General features: G+C 29.9%; 1 protein-coding gene and 2 non-coding genes across 3 annotated transcripts; 1 reads left to right on the top strand and 2 right to left on the bottom strand.

Annotated features, from left to right (window-relative positions):
* Positions 1-9,044: 9,044 nt before the first annotated feature.
* Positions 9,045-14,089, top strand: LOC100811346 (shaggy-related protein kinase theta). Its single transcript, XM_003528831.5, has 13 exons — positions 9,045-9,397; positions 10,174-10,428; positions 10,633-10,725; positions 10,885-10,944; positions 11,058-11,330; positions 11,463-11,537; positions 11,924-11,980; positions 12,066-12,206; positions 12,819-12,869; positions 12,992-13,087; positions 13,191-13,274; positions 13,510-13,612; positions 13,693-14,089. The coding sequence occupies exons 1-13, from the start codon at positions 9,335-9,337 to the stop codon at positions 13,752-13,754; spliced, it is 1,413 nt and encodes a 470-aa protein (XP_003528879.1). The 5' UTR covers positions 9,045-9,334; the 3' UTR covers positions 13,755-14,089.
* Positions 14,090-17,390: 3,301 nt separating this feature from the next.
* Positions 17,391-17,470, bottom strand: LOC113002218 (small nucleolar RNA snoR114). Its single transcript, XR_003267762.1, has one exon. It is a non-coding gene; the product is annotated as a small nucleolar RNA snoR114 (small nucleolar RNA).
* Positions 17,471-17,479: 9 nt separating this feature from the next.
* On the bottom strand, positions 17,480-17,550 carry TRNAG-GCC (transfer RNA glycine (anticodon GCC)). The gene has a single exon. It is a non-coding gene; the product is annotated as a tRNA-Gly (tRNA).
* Positions 17,551-18,029: the final 479 nt, after the last annotated feature.

Below are 18,029 nucleotides of genomic sequence, written 5' to 3'. Positions count from 1 at the left end.
CATTCAAGTTCCTTTGTGCAGTCAATTGCTTTCAATTGACAAATATGCATGTTACCACTCAATCAATGGCATGGACTTCATGCACGTTGCCAATATTATTGTAGACATTTCACCTTAATCCCAGAGCTCCCAAGAGTTGCAATTGTACATATTTGGACCCTCCCCCTCTGTGGAGCCCCTCCAACAAAACCCCAGAGATGTGCTTTTATATATATATATATATATATATATATATACTTTAAACATATTTGATTCTATTCCTCTCCCTATGAGGTTTAATTGTAGGACCTTTTTTGTTCATGTGTCACTGGATATATATATATAGAATCTGACCCATTTTAATATATACATGTAGTAGGACTAATAATAATAAACTAAAAATATGAGTTAGTGATATGCTGAAAGTGACAATAATGAATTTCCTCCCTCCATTTATGATTAATCTACCGGTACATATATAGGACCCCACTTTGCAATTTATAACTCAATCCAACAATTGATTGAACCCAGGTCATATATTTTTTCCCCACCAAGATATCTCTTAGACATATTATATTGGGCTAATTTCTTTTGGTGGGTAGAAATTATTGAAGCAAATTTTGTTTCTATTCCAATAAAAAAAATTATATACATGATCAGAAATCAAATTTCTAATAATATGTTTAAAAAATTTGACTATCTATCAATTATATTGGATCTTATTGATAACCAAGGTCATATATATGTATATATTCATGTATAGCTGATGATAACTATATATATATACGAATAACATTTTCTCTTTTAATTAGTTTTCATGCATGCAAATTCATAAATAACGAGGATACACGTGAGGTGTGATCCATCAAATCCCAATACTATTAGGTGTGGACGAAGGTAATAAAGTCAAGAAAATGAAAGGCTATCAGAAAGAGGGAATGGCAGTTGGCCTTTTTAGTTTTGCTGGCATTAGGACATTATCTTATGGGCTTATTTCTTTCTATGTTGGATCAGCTACCTCACCACCCTTTCTTTGGCATTCTTGTAATCCCAAAGTCCCCTTCTCCTTGTGTTATGATTTGTTCTTAGCCACCTTCTTTCTAACACATGGTGGTGGGTGCCACCATTCCCCACATCCTTGAAACATTATGTTAAGACAATGATGGCAACATTTGGATGTATTAGATGGAATTAGAAAACTACATCTTAGACATTATTAGCTCCCCCTATCTACAGAAGCCTTTGAGAAACTGTCAATGTGAAGTATGAGGTGACTTTGATGGGATTGTCCTAAAACTACAACTTGAAAGCTTTACCCATTAATTATGATGCCCTTTTAGGTGGTCCATTGATTATTATTCTAAGTAATCCAAACAGAAAAATAAAAGTCTTGCTTAACATTTTACTAACTGTAGCCTGAATTGATCTTTAAGAAGTTGGCTAAATGTTTGTGTGGATTTAGAAATACAAGAGGACAATGCTACAAAATCATGTGGCTTAGCTATAATGTTAGGTGATTGCTTACATGCTTTATCGGCCATCTATTTTTATCCATAATTTGAATAAACATTAAAGCATACAGAAAATAGCAACCGAAGAAATTCTAAGAGTAGAAAAACAGCGGAAAAAGAATTATTCAAAATTTTTAAGGTGTTCATGAGTATAAGATGCAAAGCTTTCATTGCAAAGATGGGAATTGATGAGTATAAGATGCAAAGCTAAGTAGTAAAAAGATACAAAGATTCAAAAATTTCAAGAGTAGCAACCGAAAATTATCTAAGCTAACTACTAAAAAGATGGGAATTGATGAGTATAAGATGCAAAGCTTCCATTCCAAAAAACAAAACAAAAAAATGATGAGGGAAAGGGAACGAACGGTGCCTGTAAGCAGCCTTCGTGCATTTCGCACATAAATATTTTTAATTTAATTTATTTGTTTAAAATAAAATGCTATATTAACATAAACATAATGTCTAAATAAACTCTTACTTTTTTTATTTGTTTTTATAATATTATATGACTTTTTAATCTAATTTATCCTCTGTTTCCTTTTCCTCCAAAACCTTATTACCACTCCCTTAGAGAACAACTTACATGTATATATCTTGAAAAAATAGAACTACAGATTTAATTTGTACATTCATGGGGTGTTTGGAGTTTTCTAAAATGGAATAAAGATAAAAGTACGTGTTAACCGGAAACAAAATGCTAGAGTGTTCTTGTATACAAATGATAAGCATGATATAACTAAAGGAAAATTCATTATGTCTGACTTCTATTATCATTTGCTGAATCTAATGATTATAACTTGGGTAAAAGTTATAGCTCCTAGTTGAAAGAAGGATTTAACCGGAAATAACATTTTATAGAAGTGTTCCTATATAGAATGCAGGACTTGAAATGATTAAAACAAAATTCGTAATGTTTAACTTCCTTGTACCAGTTGTTCAATTTAACATTTATAACTTTGTTTTAAAAAAGCCTGGTCAGGGTTCAATATGTACTTTGATAAATTAGTTTTAAACTTTTAAATGAGAAATGACTAAAATAATAACTTTGTTAAAAGTTACAGCTATTAATTAAACACACAAAATTCTTTTGAAATTTTCTCAATCATATATTTATATTCTTGTTTATAAACTTGCAAGTAATTGAAAATTAGTGTTACTTCCGTTAATTTTATTTTTCAGTGTTTCGAATTTCTTTTATGGGTCTTACGTTTTCAACCCACAAATACACAAATTCTAGAAGGATAGATATATCTTACTGAACATGCACATGTACAAACGGCAAAAAAGAATGTTATTACACACAACACAATCATATCAAGAGATTGGGTGGCATCCACACCCTGGTAAGAAACAAAAGACACACCCTTCTATTACAACATACACACTAGTGGAATGTGTTGCACCTTGCGGTTAGTGGAGGTTTCAACTCAGAAGAACACATTTATGGTAAAATATTAAAGATCTCACCTAAGGTTGGAAGTTAATACAATTATTACAGATGAGTTGTTTCACAACATATTGATTGATTTCATTTAATCTATATTTGAAGCTATGATTTCGGCTCTACATGGTCAAAACTAATTCTAGCATGTACAAATGACTGCATACAAACAAAGGGCAAGTAACTAATTCTAGCATCTACAAATCTGACTGCAACTGTGAATGAGAATTATTTTGAACATAATCCCTTGCTCACATAATCATTATAGGAGGTTAAATCATAAAAATCATTACTTAAAATTGTTTAATGATTCTTCAGGATAATTACCAAATGCAATTTTTTTTCAGTTCATAGTAATCATACTCAAGTCACTAAATTGTCTCCCTCGTTTTGTTAAAAAAATATTTTATTTATTTATTTATCGTTCTAAATTATTTTTTAGGACTTTTTTTTTTAAACATTGAGGACTTCTTTTTCCGTCAAGGACTTTTCTTCTAAATCAATTGCATGTGCTACTGTTTGATTTTTGTGTTGAACACATAAAAAGTAATCGAAATTGTAAAGGGCCAAGACTTTTACTGGCTGGCTAAAGTTCATGGACAATAGCCCATGAGGATAGTGGCCATAAGAAAGTTACTAATACTGAGCTCCATTCAGTGATTCAGGAATATTTTCCGCTCTATTTGGGGCATTGCTTTGTGCACCCAACATAATTGTTGGTACACCTAGCAAAGCGCAATTCCAATTTTTTTATAAAAAAATATATTTTTCGAATTAATTTAAAATTAATGATCCATACAGGAATTGAATATGTGACTTTCATATTATTAGCATGATGCTCTAACCAACTAAATTAATAGACCAGTTATGTTATAAAATAATTAATTTTACTGTATATAATACTAAAATTTTAAGTATACTTAATGCACATGTAAGCCTCATACGGATTGGGCCACTTACGGATTGACCAATCCGTAAGCCTCATACGGATTGTGTTGTTGTGATGGGTATACCAGCAATTGTGCTAATGAAACTGTTTATTAGCAAGGCCTAATTTTTGTGAGCTTAAGATACAATTGTACGTGAATTGCTATTCTCACTCCACTTTTGCTATACCACCCACATGCTTTGATTTCTTTTATTCCTAAAATATCCTTTTAATGAAAATATGTTTTCATTATATATACTATACAATGAAAACATGTTTTTTGTTGTATAAGAGGGGTGCAAAAAAATACACAATAAAAATATGTTTCCATTATATATTTTTATATAATGAAAACGTATTTTTGTTGTGTATTTTTTCGCACTCCCTCTTACAAATAAGTAAATATATTTTTATTTAAGAGAGAAAGGAAGAAGAGAAAGGTTGTAGTTCGATATCCCTAACTAAAAAAACTAACATTCTAACAAACTAACATTTACATAAAAAATATTTTATTTTGTTAATTTTTTGTGAAAAAAATTGTAATTAATTATAGATATAAGTTTTTCTTAAAACTAATAATATAAGTTACCTTCTTAATTGTTCTTGAATTTATTGTGATACAAATTATCTTAATGATGACACAGTTATCTTTGTTAATGGTAATATAATTAAATTATGCTAATAAATAGATAAAAGATAATAGTGGTTTTATAAAGTAGTGAGAATACACACTAGCGGGAATAATAGAATTGATAGATAAGTAGAGAAGTAGTGGGGTAGTGGATATTAGTAAATAGAGTATAGTAGTATTTTTACACAATAATTCAGATTCTCACCACACGGGAATCAACATTCCCACTCTTCTTTCATGAGAATCAAATCAATACAAAGACAAAATAAAAATGAAAATCTCATTTTGCTAGAAATAAAACATGTTTAAATTTCTATATTCATAGAAATTCAATAAGATTTTGTGAAATAAATGTCCCCTTAAAGGTATTAGTGGAAAAAATAATTAATGTTATATTAAAAAGTTAAATGTGTCACTTATTAGAAGTATTATTAATAAATTAATGGGTTTAAAATCATAAAATTTTATTTATTAATGATTAATGCAAATATTTCTTAATTATGCACCATTAATCACATAATAAATGTCACAATTTAAATGCACAGTTAATAATAAGTCATATATTCATAAACATTTAATAAATTATATTAATTGGTGCATTTTATTATTGGATGAAGGATAATGAATTTTAATGGTGTTATTAATAAATACTTTGTCAGTATCTAAATATAAGCAACAAAAAATTCTTACCCTATTTAATGCAGGGGGATGAATTGGCCGGCCCGGTCCTGCGAGTTACGCGAGAAAAATGGGTTAGATTGAGTTAGCTCACATTTTATATGGGCCTTATTTTTTGAACTCCAGTCAGGTCTGGTGGCCCATTGGATCGGTCCATTATTGGTCTGTTTTACTTTTTTTTTTTGTCTAAATGTATCAAATTTAAAACAAAAATATAAAATATCATGCCAAAATAGGTTTGATTATTCTAACGTATATTTCTTAAGTTCATTCTAACTCGACAAACCTATCAGGTCAACCCAAATAGACACATGTTTTTATTTAGACCAACATTTCCATAGTGGAGCTCAGTTCGATCCGACTCATTTTGTCAACTCTAATTTAATGACACTATCTCAAAAATACCTTGTAATTAATTGAGATTTTATTTCTAATGTTTTTTTGTATTTTTATATCAAATTTCAAAGGACATTTCAGAAAGTAATATTTTTTTTAAAGAGTGAAATTAAATGATATTAATTAACTTTTTTAATTAGCATACAAGTTGGTTAATTTTAGGTTAAAATATGTTTTAGCTCTTTGTTAAATAACTGAATTTTGACATCTAGAGAAACAGATCGAGAGAATAATAAATTTATAAAAGTGGATTGACAACTTTGGAGAGAAAAGATCATCGAGTTCCTTAAGATTTGTTTTTTCTTTTTCTTTTTAAACTAATTCTGGTGGTTTTAATTGACTTCACGCATTTATTAATTAGTTTTAATGTATCTATTTATTATATGATATAAAATTTTAAATAGTGTTATTAAAAAATAGAGGATTTAAAATCATATCACTCCAAATATAAATATAGCAAAAATAATTAACTTTACGTTAATTAATAAAGTTGGTTAATGTTATTTAATTCGACTAATCATATTAAAAAAAATTCCTCAAAGTGTTATTTATTGGAATTTAATATCAAAAATAAAAATGAATCATTAGAACTAAAATAACAATTAATTGAAGGGTATTTTTAAAATGGTATTATTAAAAACAGTCAAAGTAATTAAAATTTACTTATTATATTTAAGTTTAAAAATATTTTTTCTTATATTTAGGTCCAGCAGACTTCCTTTTTTATTAATGAATAATGCAAATATTTATTAATTGATCACCATTAATAACACAATAAATGTCACATTTTAAATGCACAACTAGTAATAAGTGAAATATTCATAAACATTTATTAAATCATATTAATTAGTGGAATTTATTATGGGAGAAAGGATCATTAGTTTTAATTGCATTATTAATGAATATTTGACTTCATGTATTCATTAAATAATACTTCCCTTGATCCCATTTCTTTAGTTATTTATGATTAATGCATATAGATTAAGAAATATTTAATGAAAGTAAAACATTGTTATATTTAGACAAAAATATCCTTAATTAATAACATGATCTTTGGTGTCTTAACCATTTTTAGTGAGTATTAAATATGAGTATATTTGAAAATATATATTAATTAGACTTTAAAATTCTAAATAAAAATTTGTTTTGGGAAAAATTATTATATAATTAATTGTAATTGTTTCAACTTAACATTTATAAAAGAAAAAATAGTAATATATATATATATATATATATATATATATATATATATATATATATATATATCATATCTTTTATAATATAAAGGAAGAAAGTTTGACACTTTTTCTTAAAGAAATAAGGGTATTTTAGAAAAAAATAGTTATTTTATTTTTTATTACTTAATAAATCATACTATTTTTAGGCTCGAATATAAGAAAAAAAAGACTCAAGTTTATTGGATTGAAATATAAGCAAACTAATTCAACCTATTTAATACTATTATTCCAAAAAAATCCTTGAAATTCAAATTTGAGGTCTATGTCCAACAAATTAATTAATGGTAGTTAAAAATGACACTCTCCCTGTCCTAAAATAAATGTTGTTTTAGGTTATTTTATACAAATAAAGAAAAACTAATCAATAAATAAAAGATAATAATAATTTTATAAAATTAACCCTAGTGTTAATATTATACTAAAAAGTTAAAGTAACACTTATTAGGGTACTAGTGAAAAACAATTAATATTATGTTGAAAAGTTAATGTGACACTTATTTTAAAATATTTTTTTCTTTCAAATTTGACACTTATTTTAGAATTGAGGGAGTAATTTTTTTTCCTATAAAATCAAGTAGATTAAATGAGCTTAACTGCTATCTTCATTCCTTTTTAATTGCCAGGTTTCTAGAGAATTTTTATTTCTATTTATCTGTAACTTGTAAAGTTTTTTTTTTTTTTTAAAGAGAGAGAGAAAAAGGGAGAAAGAGGTCATGGCCAGTGGGTTCTAATCCTTGTTACTAATAAAATTAACAAACTAACCATTAATATTAATATTGACTGATAAAAAACTTACTCTTTTATCAATTATATATTTACTTGTCTTTTAATCTTTAATTAATTTATACATGCATTTATTAGAAAGTGAAAAGAAAAGAGGATAAAACAGGAAACTCACAAATATTTTATTTAAATCAAGATAATTGATTGCATTTCTCCATTTTTACATAACAACCTTAAAAAATACCACTGTAACAATAGATAAAAAAGAATGAATTGAGTAACATTCTTAATTGGTGTAAAACTAGATATTTTTATTCTTGTTATATTTGAGTTTAGAGGTATTAATTGGTGAGACATTTAAGAAAAATGAATTTTAAATTTACATTTATTATTATATACTCTCTCAGAATTCATATATAGAAGTTAAAAAAGTGATATTGTAAATTGCACTTAAATATAAATAAATTTAACTAATAATTTTATGATGTTTAATGTTATTATTCCTAAAATACCATTCACTTAATTCTAATTTTAATTATTTTCATTGACTCCTTTTTATTCATGATAACAAGTTTTAATGAACGGTATTCTATAAATAACCTTATTTTTATTTGAAATTAAAAAAATTAAATGATATTTACTCACTTTTTTAATTAGTATAAAATTAATTATTTTTACTTATACATAAGTTTAAAGGAAATGTTGAAAAAATGATAATGAATTTTAATTGTATTATTAATTAACATCTGACTTTTTGCACTCATTAATTGGTTATAATGCATTTATTTATTTTTTGATATAAATAAATATTTTAAATGCACATTTACTATCAAGTATTGGAAGAATCATAATAAATTTTAACTGTATCATTAATGAATATTTGACTCATGCGCTTATTAATAAATATTTTCTTTTATGCTTTCTATATGATATTTTGTGTAATGTTTCTTAAATAATTAAAAGAGATTAATGTAATATATAAGGCGTTTGTTAAATTTTTTTTTGAAAACAATTAAAAGACTTAATATATAGATATATGGATAAGATATAAGAAAGGTATAGAAAGAAATTTGACAAAAAATTATGAGTGTCACTATAATACTCATTAAATTATTACATTTAAATTATTTGTTTTGAAAGAATTACATTGGAGTTGCTATGAAATATTTTCCTTTTATCTCATTGTTTACCCTTTGTGGTTATTGCCAAAAATGTTGCTTCCTTTTCTACATTATTGCCCCAATAAAACCTACCCATCCTAATTTAGAATTAGAACACAGTTTAACAGCTACTGGATGGATATTCCGTTTAAACTCGAACCTGCAATCCCATTTTCGTAAATAAACAACAAAGTCAAGGGCCTTTTCATACCCGCAAGCCACCAAACCCAACCTTTACTTTATCTCGAATCAGAAGATCAGGACCATGGATCTTCATCAATGGAAAAACCAACGGCCACAATTGCACGTTTGACTGAGGTACACATTTTGAAGGTGGAATGATTGGGTTTGACCATAGAAAATTCAGAATTTTTTTTCATTTTCATTAACATAAACTATAGAGACCACCTGGGAAGCTCTGTCTTTGAGTAAGAGAGAGAGAGAATCTAGAGAGAGAGAGAGATAGAGGGGTTTTTTTTTAATAAGATTGTTGTTGGGTTTGGTTCTTCATTTGTTTACTTTGAAGTGGAGGTGTGGGGAGAGAAAGTTGGGTTTCTCTCTCTCGTATCTGGAAAAAGTTTCGATTTTTGAGGTGGGGTTTGAGGGATTTAGGGTTTGGGTTGTTGGGTCGTGAGTGGAATCAGCAACTATGAATATGATGCGGAGGTTGAAGAGCATTGCTTCTGGGAGGACTTCCATTTCTTCAGATCCTGTAAGATATGCTTTTTTTTTTAGCTCAAAAAGTTTTTTTTTTTGTTTTGATCATTATTTTGTTTGGTGAACTGTTTTTGCTGGATAAATGGAAGAAGTTAAGTTAGGGAAAAAATGATCTAATTAATTGTTTTAGGTTTCTGGGATTTTTTTGGAACTATTGAGGATGCTGCTTGTCAGTTTTTTCCTCTATTTTCTTAAAAATATTTTCTGGGGTTTTCATTTTTATTTTTTTAGTTGGTTCTTATGTGATTTTATTATCTTACATGTATCCTTTATTCCGAGTACTGGTGATTGTGGATTTTTTTTTTTGTTTTTTTTGGAAGATTTAGGTGATGTTAGTAACGAGTTTTATGATCTTACCTTTTATATAGTCTACATCTGAGATATATTCTCATTTACTGTTTTTTCTATGTAACATGATCTAGACACAGGATGATTATGTGTGCCTATTTAAATGGAAGCTTTGCTTACATTTTATGCATTACCTAGATTAAGTGACAAATTGAACTTAAAGTTTGGTTGCATTGCTTGCTGGTGTTCCACCTTGAAGGAGTGAATTGGGATGTGTACCTAGTTGTTTGTTCTTGATTGGTTTTTGTAATCAAGCTTTGTATTTGATTATGATGAAACCTAAATGTAATTAACCTGACTTTTAAGTGGTTGAGTAATGAAATTTATGTGGAATATGATTTTTTTTCTCTCTTTCTCCACTAACACTCTTGGAATAATGCATGTCTGGAATATTTTAAGTGAACTTCAAGCTGTTTCTTTCAGGGAGGGGATTCTAACTCAAAAAGGGCCAAGTTTGAACCAGAAACTGAAGGGAAGGCCGATGAGAAAACAAATACCATTGAAACAATCTGCACAGATCAGGAACAACCTATAGACACATCAAAAGAAACTTCCAATGTAGGCACATCCGATGTATCTACAGTAGCTAGAACTGAGAAGTCAGGTTTCGATGAGCTTCCTAAAGAATTAAATGAAATGAAAATTAGAGATGAGAAAAGCAAAAACAACAATGAAAAGGTATTTAATGCCATTCATCTTTCCTTACTTTCCCAAGTTCAGTGCCTATTTTGGTGATTTGTTCATTGCTGTGCTACTCTATAAATGTGTAATCATTTCTAGATTTTTCTAATTTCTTATTCAATCATTATAAGTACATATATATGCAACTTCCTCTTATTAAATTCAATCAATTATTGATTTTACTAAAATTGCTGCTTGCAGGATATAGAAGCTACTGTAGTGAGTGGTAATGGAACAGAAACAGGACAAATAATTACAACTGCCATTGGTGGTCGAGATGGACAACCAAAGCAGGTGATTACTTTATTATTGTTGCATCTCTATTGGTTCCTTAACTCAACATTTTGTGCACTTTATTTGCACAAGTGCATATTAGTTTATAAACCTTAACAGTGGTTTGTTATGTAATATTGAACTTTAATAACTTATATAGTTAAATTTTGTTGGTCTCAGACAATCTCTTACATGGCTGAACGTGTGGTTGGGACTGGTTCTTTTGGTGTTGTTTTTCAGGTATTTATATTGTTTTTTGCAGTATTTTTATAAATGTAGTTGTTCTTTGCTTTACTGTTTTCAGGCTTGTTGATTACTTGTTTGCTTATTGCAATATTCTTTATTCATTCCAGGCTAAGTGCCTTGAAACTGGTGAATCTGTTGCCATAAAGAAGGTGTTGCAAGACAGGAGATATAAGAATAGGGAACTCCAGGTTATGCGCACAGTTGACCATCCTAATGTTGTCAAACTAAAGCACTACTTCTTTTCAACTACCGATAAAGATGAATTGTACCTTAACCTGGTTTTGGAGTATGTACCTGAAACTGTCTACAAAGTTTCAAAACACTATGTTAGGATGCACCAACACATGCCTATCATTTATGTGCAACTTTATACCTACCAGGTAAGTCTAGAAATTTTGAGTTGATTACAGTTTATTCTATTCAGAGTTTTCTGCAGGATTTCTATTGTTAATTGCTTTGTTCATTTTAGTTTTGTGTTTATATTGATTGGTCATGTTATGCCTATTTTGTAGATATGTCGTGCGTTAAATTATTTACATCAAGTGATTGGTGTTTGTCATCGTGACATCAAACCCCAGAACCTATTGGTAAGATTCTTTTGAACAGTTCAGCCTGAATGCTTTAAGTTACATGCTAACACTCAAGATTTTCCCTTTGGATGCTGCAATTGATCAGAATGATCTATGCATTGCTCAACTTCATTAAAATCTTTTTCTTTCTTTTGTTTTTTGGGAGGGGGGTGTTAACAATTTTGAGTGTAGACAATGTATTTTTTAGAAGGAAAGCAAGAGGCTGCTAACAGTGTTACATGCTTGTATAATATGTGATGTGATGTGATTAAGGCCACATGGGAAAGTTTATTTGATCTTTGTCTCTAGAAAAATGGACATGAGTAACTTGTAACTGTACACTGCTTAAAACTTTTCTCTATATTATGAAAGTGGATGGAACTGACTTGTGATGCATATGATAGGTAAATCCGCAGACACATCAGTTAAAGATATGTGATTTTGGGAGCGCAAAGGTGTTGGTAAGTTCCTTTACCTTCTGAATTTGAACTTTTGAAGATATTTTGATCGTATGCTCCTGCGTTTATGATATGATTGCATTTTCAGGTTCCTGGTGAACCCAACATATCGTACATTTGCTCTCGATATTATAGAGCTCCAGAACTTATATTTGGGGCTACTGAATACACAATTGCTATTGATATGTGGTCTGTTGGTTGTGTTTTAGCTGAACTACTCCTAGGACAGGTGAGCATATGCAAGACATTAAGCTGTTTCTTTTTCTTCTATCCACCCCTCTCTCTCACACACTAAATGGACTTTCTGAGGATTTGGTCCGTGGCATAATACAATGGTGTTTGATCCATGTAACTTAGGTGGAAAAGGCTTTTTTTTTTTTGTTGTTATCTCTCTTTCTCTCTCATGTTGAGGAGCTTTTATACCAGTTGTCAAAATTCAAAATTTCCATTAAGTTTGTTGTAAGATAATTTTGCATCAGTACTGCATTTATTTTGCTGATATTTTAAATTTAGCATGCTGCTCAGTTTTGGTGGAAATATATTTATGCCAAATTTGTCTCATTTTACTTTAGTAGTGAAGGACGGAAGCTGTCCAGTCTATCTTATTACTTGTACACTTTGGGTTTGATATGTTAGAGATTGACCTTGGAGAGCTGTAGCATAATAGATTTATTGTATAAGTGCTATGACTAATGACTTGCTGTTAGTTGGTCTAGACAACTTCCTTTAAGCATTTGAATTGGAATGAATTTGAAATGATTCCTATCTTTTAAGACATCTTCCTTGTTCCTATTTACTGGGTTTTTTAGATTGATAGTAATCTATGTTGTATTATTTGCAGCCATTGTTTCCTGGAGAGAGTGGGGTTGATCAGTTAGTTGAGATCATTAAGGTACATTTTTTTTGTGTTCTTCTGTATACTGTTCCCTTGTTTTGCTTTATGATCAGACTTTCCAAAGTTGTGTTCTGTCTACTTATTTCTTCAATCTGAGCTTTTATTATGTACTTCTATAGGTCTTGGGAACACCCACCAGAGAAGAAATAAGGTGCATGAATCCAAACTACAATGAATTTAAGTTTCCTCAGATTAAAGCTCACCCATGGCACAAGGTTAGCAGTTCTTTCTTCTGCTGCTATCTGCTAAAGTATTATATAATATAATCCATAAATGATAAATACTTCCATTCAGACCTGACTGAAAACTGGCTTCCAGGTTTTTCACAAGAGAATGCCGCCTGAAGCCGTGGATCTTGTGTCAAGGCTGCTGCAATATTCACCAAATCTACGTTGCACCGCTGTAAGTTGATTTGCTCTTGAAAATGTTACCTATTATATCTAGATTAAATAATACATATTCAATCAAACTACAGTTTTTGTATACACATACTCACCAAAGAAGAAAGATGAACCATTCTTAAATGTGATAGTTATTTATGTTTAAAATTATCCATTACCTACCGAAAGTACGTAGTTGGGAGAATTTTCAACACCATCATTAATTAATCTGTTGTCCTAATTGTTTGTTTTTTCAGTTGGCTGCATGTGCGCATCCCTTCTTCAATGATCTGCGGGACCCAAATGCATGCTTGCCTAATGGGCGACCTCTACCTCCTTTGTTCAACTTCACATCTCAAGGTAAGATGATTTGAACTTACATTTTGGTTAAGTGATACATTTCTTGCCTTAGGCATTGCTCATGTAAGAAAACAATGCAGAACTGGCTAATGCACCTGAAGAGTTGCGCCAACGCCTCATTCCTGAGCATGCAAGGAGTTGAATCAATTTGAAAGTTGAAACATCTCTAGGGCATTGTAAATGGGTTTTGAATGAATAGACACCCTCTCCGGCATCGCCACCCGCATGTCCAGGTCTGTTCTTCAGCCTCTTCTGCACAAGTCACAGCTGTGACTATACAAAGTGAGAAACACCTTATAAAGTTCTATCAAAGAACTTAAAAAGACCTGCAGGTGACTCAAATGGATAAAGTGGTACTACCTGGTGATAGGGTTGCAAGCCTTTTTTAAGTAGTTTATAAACTTGGTGCCTCAGTTGTGAACGATATTCTAACGATCGTGTAAGCATGTTTTCATATAGATCAAGTTCGTTTATTAATTATTACTTTATTCCTTGAAATGGACTAAGTGGAATCCTCAATTGAATAGGCTTCTTCGCTTCTCCACAATTCTTTATTCTATATTTTTCTCTATTTTTTTGTTTTAAATGAAAAAAGTCTTACATTTCTTTATTGCAAACCGCACCCAGATTTGACATAATGCACAGTAACTAAAATTACTGTTATTTAAAATAGCATGAAACTATTTGAACAATATGCGATATTATGCATGGACAAGTGGCGATTTAACAACGAAACTAACTTTATTTGATATCCACGAGCCACAAAATAAACGATGCCGATATTTAAGGCTCATTCATTGATCGCACTGGCTCATAACTGGGCAATAAAGCCTCTTGAATGTTGTTGTTCAGTGATTATTGTCATGTAATAAGTTGAATTGTCCATATCTACCTTCGCTGGTTCTAATTGAATTTAATGAAATGAAAACAATTTCCCTAGTCTAATGAGAAAAATGGTTGACAGTTGACACTTTTCTTTCCAATAATTTGTTGGGAAATCAATGGTTTCACAAATAAAATTATTCACATCTATAAAGGATCGTGAGAACATAAAAAAGATTATATCGTATGAAAACTAATAACAAACATAAAGAATTTAAGTGATTTGACCTTTTTTGTTTATGTCCACGAAATCGTTTCAAACAATATGTCACTACAATATGTCACTATCGCAAAAATGGTTACAAGATTGTAACCTATCCCAAAATAGTGTATCACTCTAGAAATCCAAGTATTTCACTCAATAGTTACAAGAAATGATAATACTCTCACACAAAGACACTTTTCTCCCAATAAAATGACTTTGTTTCATAATCTCTCTTCTCACACATTTTCTATTCATGGTTTCTCCACTAATTTTTTTCTCTATTTTATAGTGAACATGGTCACCAACTATAATAAATAAGCTCTCTTGAAAGTTGAAATAAAAATAACTTTCAATGCATCTATTCAACTAATATTCATCTAGTAAAATACAATATTTCACTTTGCATTTAAGCCACCTAAACCTTAGTGATAAAAATACAATTCTCAATATACATGCACCTTATTTTTTGACTTGAAACTCTACATAATTTTAGTGTCAATTGGTAAGATGCATTATCTCTTTTTGGAGGAATTTGTCATCCTTAAATCTTTTAAGGTTGTTGGTCATTCCAGCAAGGCTTCCAACATCAAGGAGGTTCGTTGGGATCTTCCTCTTTCAGGTTGGGTTAAATGTAACACGATGGTGTGGCGAGCAGCTCCCTCGGTGTTGCAGCTGGTGGAGGTATGTTTGGAGACTCAAGGTCAATGGGTAGCTCTATGGATTGTTTTTCTACTCATTTAGGTGTAACCATGATTTTCTGTACGGTACAAGCGGCTATGGAGGCACTAGAAATTGCTAAAGGAAGAGGATGGGATCAATTATGGTTGGAATGTTGATTCTTCTGTGGTTCCTTGGTGGCTAAGGACTCTTTGGCTTAATATTTCCCACATATTTCGCGAAGGAAACGAGTGTGTTGACCCACTTACAAACTTTGGTGTGGCATGTATCTTCTCATGGTGGGATACTCTTTTAGCTTTTGTCAGAGCCCTTTAGCATGGATAGATTTGGTTACCGAATTACAGATTTGGTTCATTTGTTTCTTGTTTTCTAGACCATTCTATTATACTTTTTTTCCTTTTTTTTTTTTAATATGTGGCTTGCCACAAATGTGAGGTTGAGCTTGGGGTGTCAACGTTGTTGGAATGTTAAGTTTCAACTTTGATGTTCGTTTGCCAGTGGTTTATTTTTTTAAATTATCCCTTTGTATTTAAATATAAGAAAAAATATATTTCATATTAAGAAAGTTAATTAATAACATTTAACTTCACCAATCTCAATTAAAAAAAATATAAAAATAAGTATTGCACTTTTTAAAAAGATTATCTCAAAATAAATGTTATATTAGCTTTTTAATGTTATTTTTTCACTAATATTTTTAATAAGTTTTACTTTAAATTTTTAATGTAATATTAATACTAAGGTTAATTTTGTAAGAATTATTATTCTTTTTTTATCTATTTATTAATTTTTTTAGTTTGTAAGTAAGTTATTTTTTATTAACATTTGATATCAAGAAGTAATTGAAATTAAGAACCCTGTTAAATAAAGAATATTATAGACATGATGTCATTAAATCAAATAAAATTAGTTAAAAATTATTTATATTATAAGTCAACCCTCAATGCACTTTTTTGCTTATATTTAAAATTGGAGTTGTAACTTCTAAATGTGGAACATAATAAGAGACAAAAAACATATGAATGGAGAATGGAGCTCAGACACACTTGTGTTTCATCCTATGGAATCAGGAGGGTGATGGACCCACCATCACAGTTTCTTTCCTCAAGGCTCACACATACAGCAGTGGCCCAGAATCGAACCTGGGTCTACAACGTGCTAGCATATATACTATTCTGCCACTAAACCACTGGTACTAGATATTTGTATTTTCCTAATTATTTTGTACATTTGTTCATATTTTTTAATGGTTGTGTTTAATGTGTATGCTTTCAATTCTATGCGCAACACAATTTTTATATTAAATCATAAGCATCCCAAGTGATGATGAATAACTAGCAAGATTCCTTATTAGCATAGAATCTCCTCTCCTTTAAGGTGTGCCTGGAACTATTTTTATCAACTTATCTCTAGAGGTAGTTTAATTGAATTGTAAATTGATAAAAGTTTACACTTTAATTAGTTATAATTGTTTAAACTAGGGACTAAAATTGGTGTTTCTCTGTCTGTATATACATGAAAAAAAGTTGAAGATATTTTTACTTGATTTGGAGCATGAGTGCATATGTTTTGGAAGTCATTTAAATTGGAAAAGACATTGCAGAAAATGGACTTGTTGGCTAATGTGTGTTTAAATGCTTAGTAGTGCATTTTAACATTGTTGAAAAGATGTAGCTACTCTTAACATTATGACAATAACTATATCTGCTAAGCAATTGAAGAAATCATCGGCTTGTTAAAACATGCATTTTCATAGAAAATCTCAAGTAATAACTAAGTAAAATGCAAGCAAAAAAGAAAAGTAAAAGAGAAAGTACTTAAAGTGATATACATGTGTAAGATGATTGACTACTGATTAACTCATCAATCAGACAAATTTTTCATCACAGCTCCCTGGAACAACAAATACTTAATATGAATATAACAGCACATTGACATAAATAAAATTTATAGAACTCATGATATTATCAAAGGATAAAGGAAGTACAAAATAGAAAGAAAAAAAAATAAAGAGATCTCAGATGCACATTTCATCTAACTTAAGAGATGATAGTGATTGACCCTACAATCACTGGCAATTATCATCACAGTTCCCTAAGAAATGCACCAGCCGGGAATCGAACCCGGGTCTGTACCGTGGCAGGGTACTATTCTACCACTAGACCACTGGTGCTTGTTGGTAGGTTTCTCTGACGTAACATATTTATATCTAATTTTTGCTTACATCTACCCTTGCATTTTTTATGACGTGGGTGTGAGAGAGATTTTGCTATGTTTTTATAGAATATCTTCTCAAATAACACACATTTTTTCTTTTAGTTTTTAAGCAAATATTTTCTTTCTTTTGTGTTTAGTAAAGTAAGACATTTTTATTTATTTAATAAGATGACATATACACTTAGGGATGAGAATAGGTCATGTCGGCTTACAGGGACCTACGACTTGACCTATTTAATTAAAAGATTAGGCTCATATTTTTTTAAAAGCTTAAGCTTGATAGGCCGACTTATATATATATATTTTAGGTACAATTAATTTTTTTTAAAACTTTGATTACTGCTTCATAACTTCTATTCCTATAATCAAGTAAGACTTTAATTATAATTTAGCTATGTGAGTCATGTGTCCCTTTATATTTCTCATTATTTTTAT

The sequence above is a fragment of the Glycine max genome, chromosome 7 (genome assembly GCF_000004515.6).
Source record: "Glycine max cultivar Williams 82 chromosome 7, Glycine_max_v4.0, whole genome shotgun sequence".
NCBI classification, from domain to species: Eukaryota; Viridiplantae; Streptophyta; class Magnoliopsida; order Fabales; family Fabaceae; genus Glycine; species Glycine max.
The sequence above is the reverse complement of the archived record's forward strand: the minus strand, read 5'-3'. Positions and strand labels throughout refer to the sequence as shown.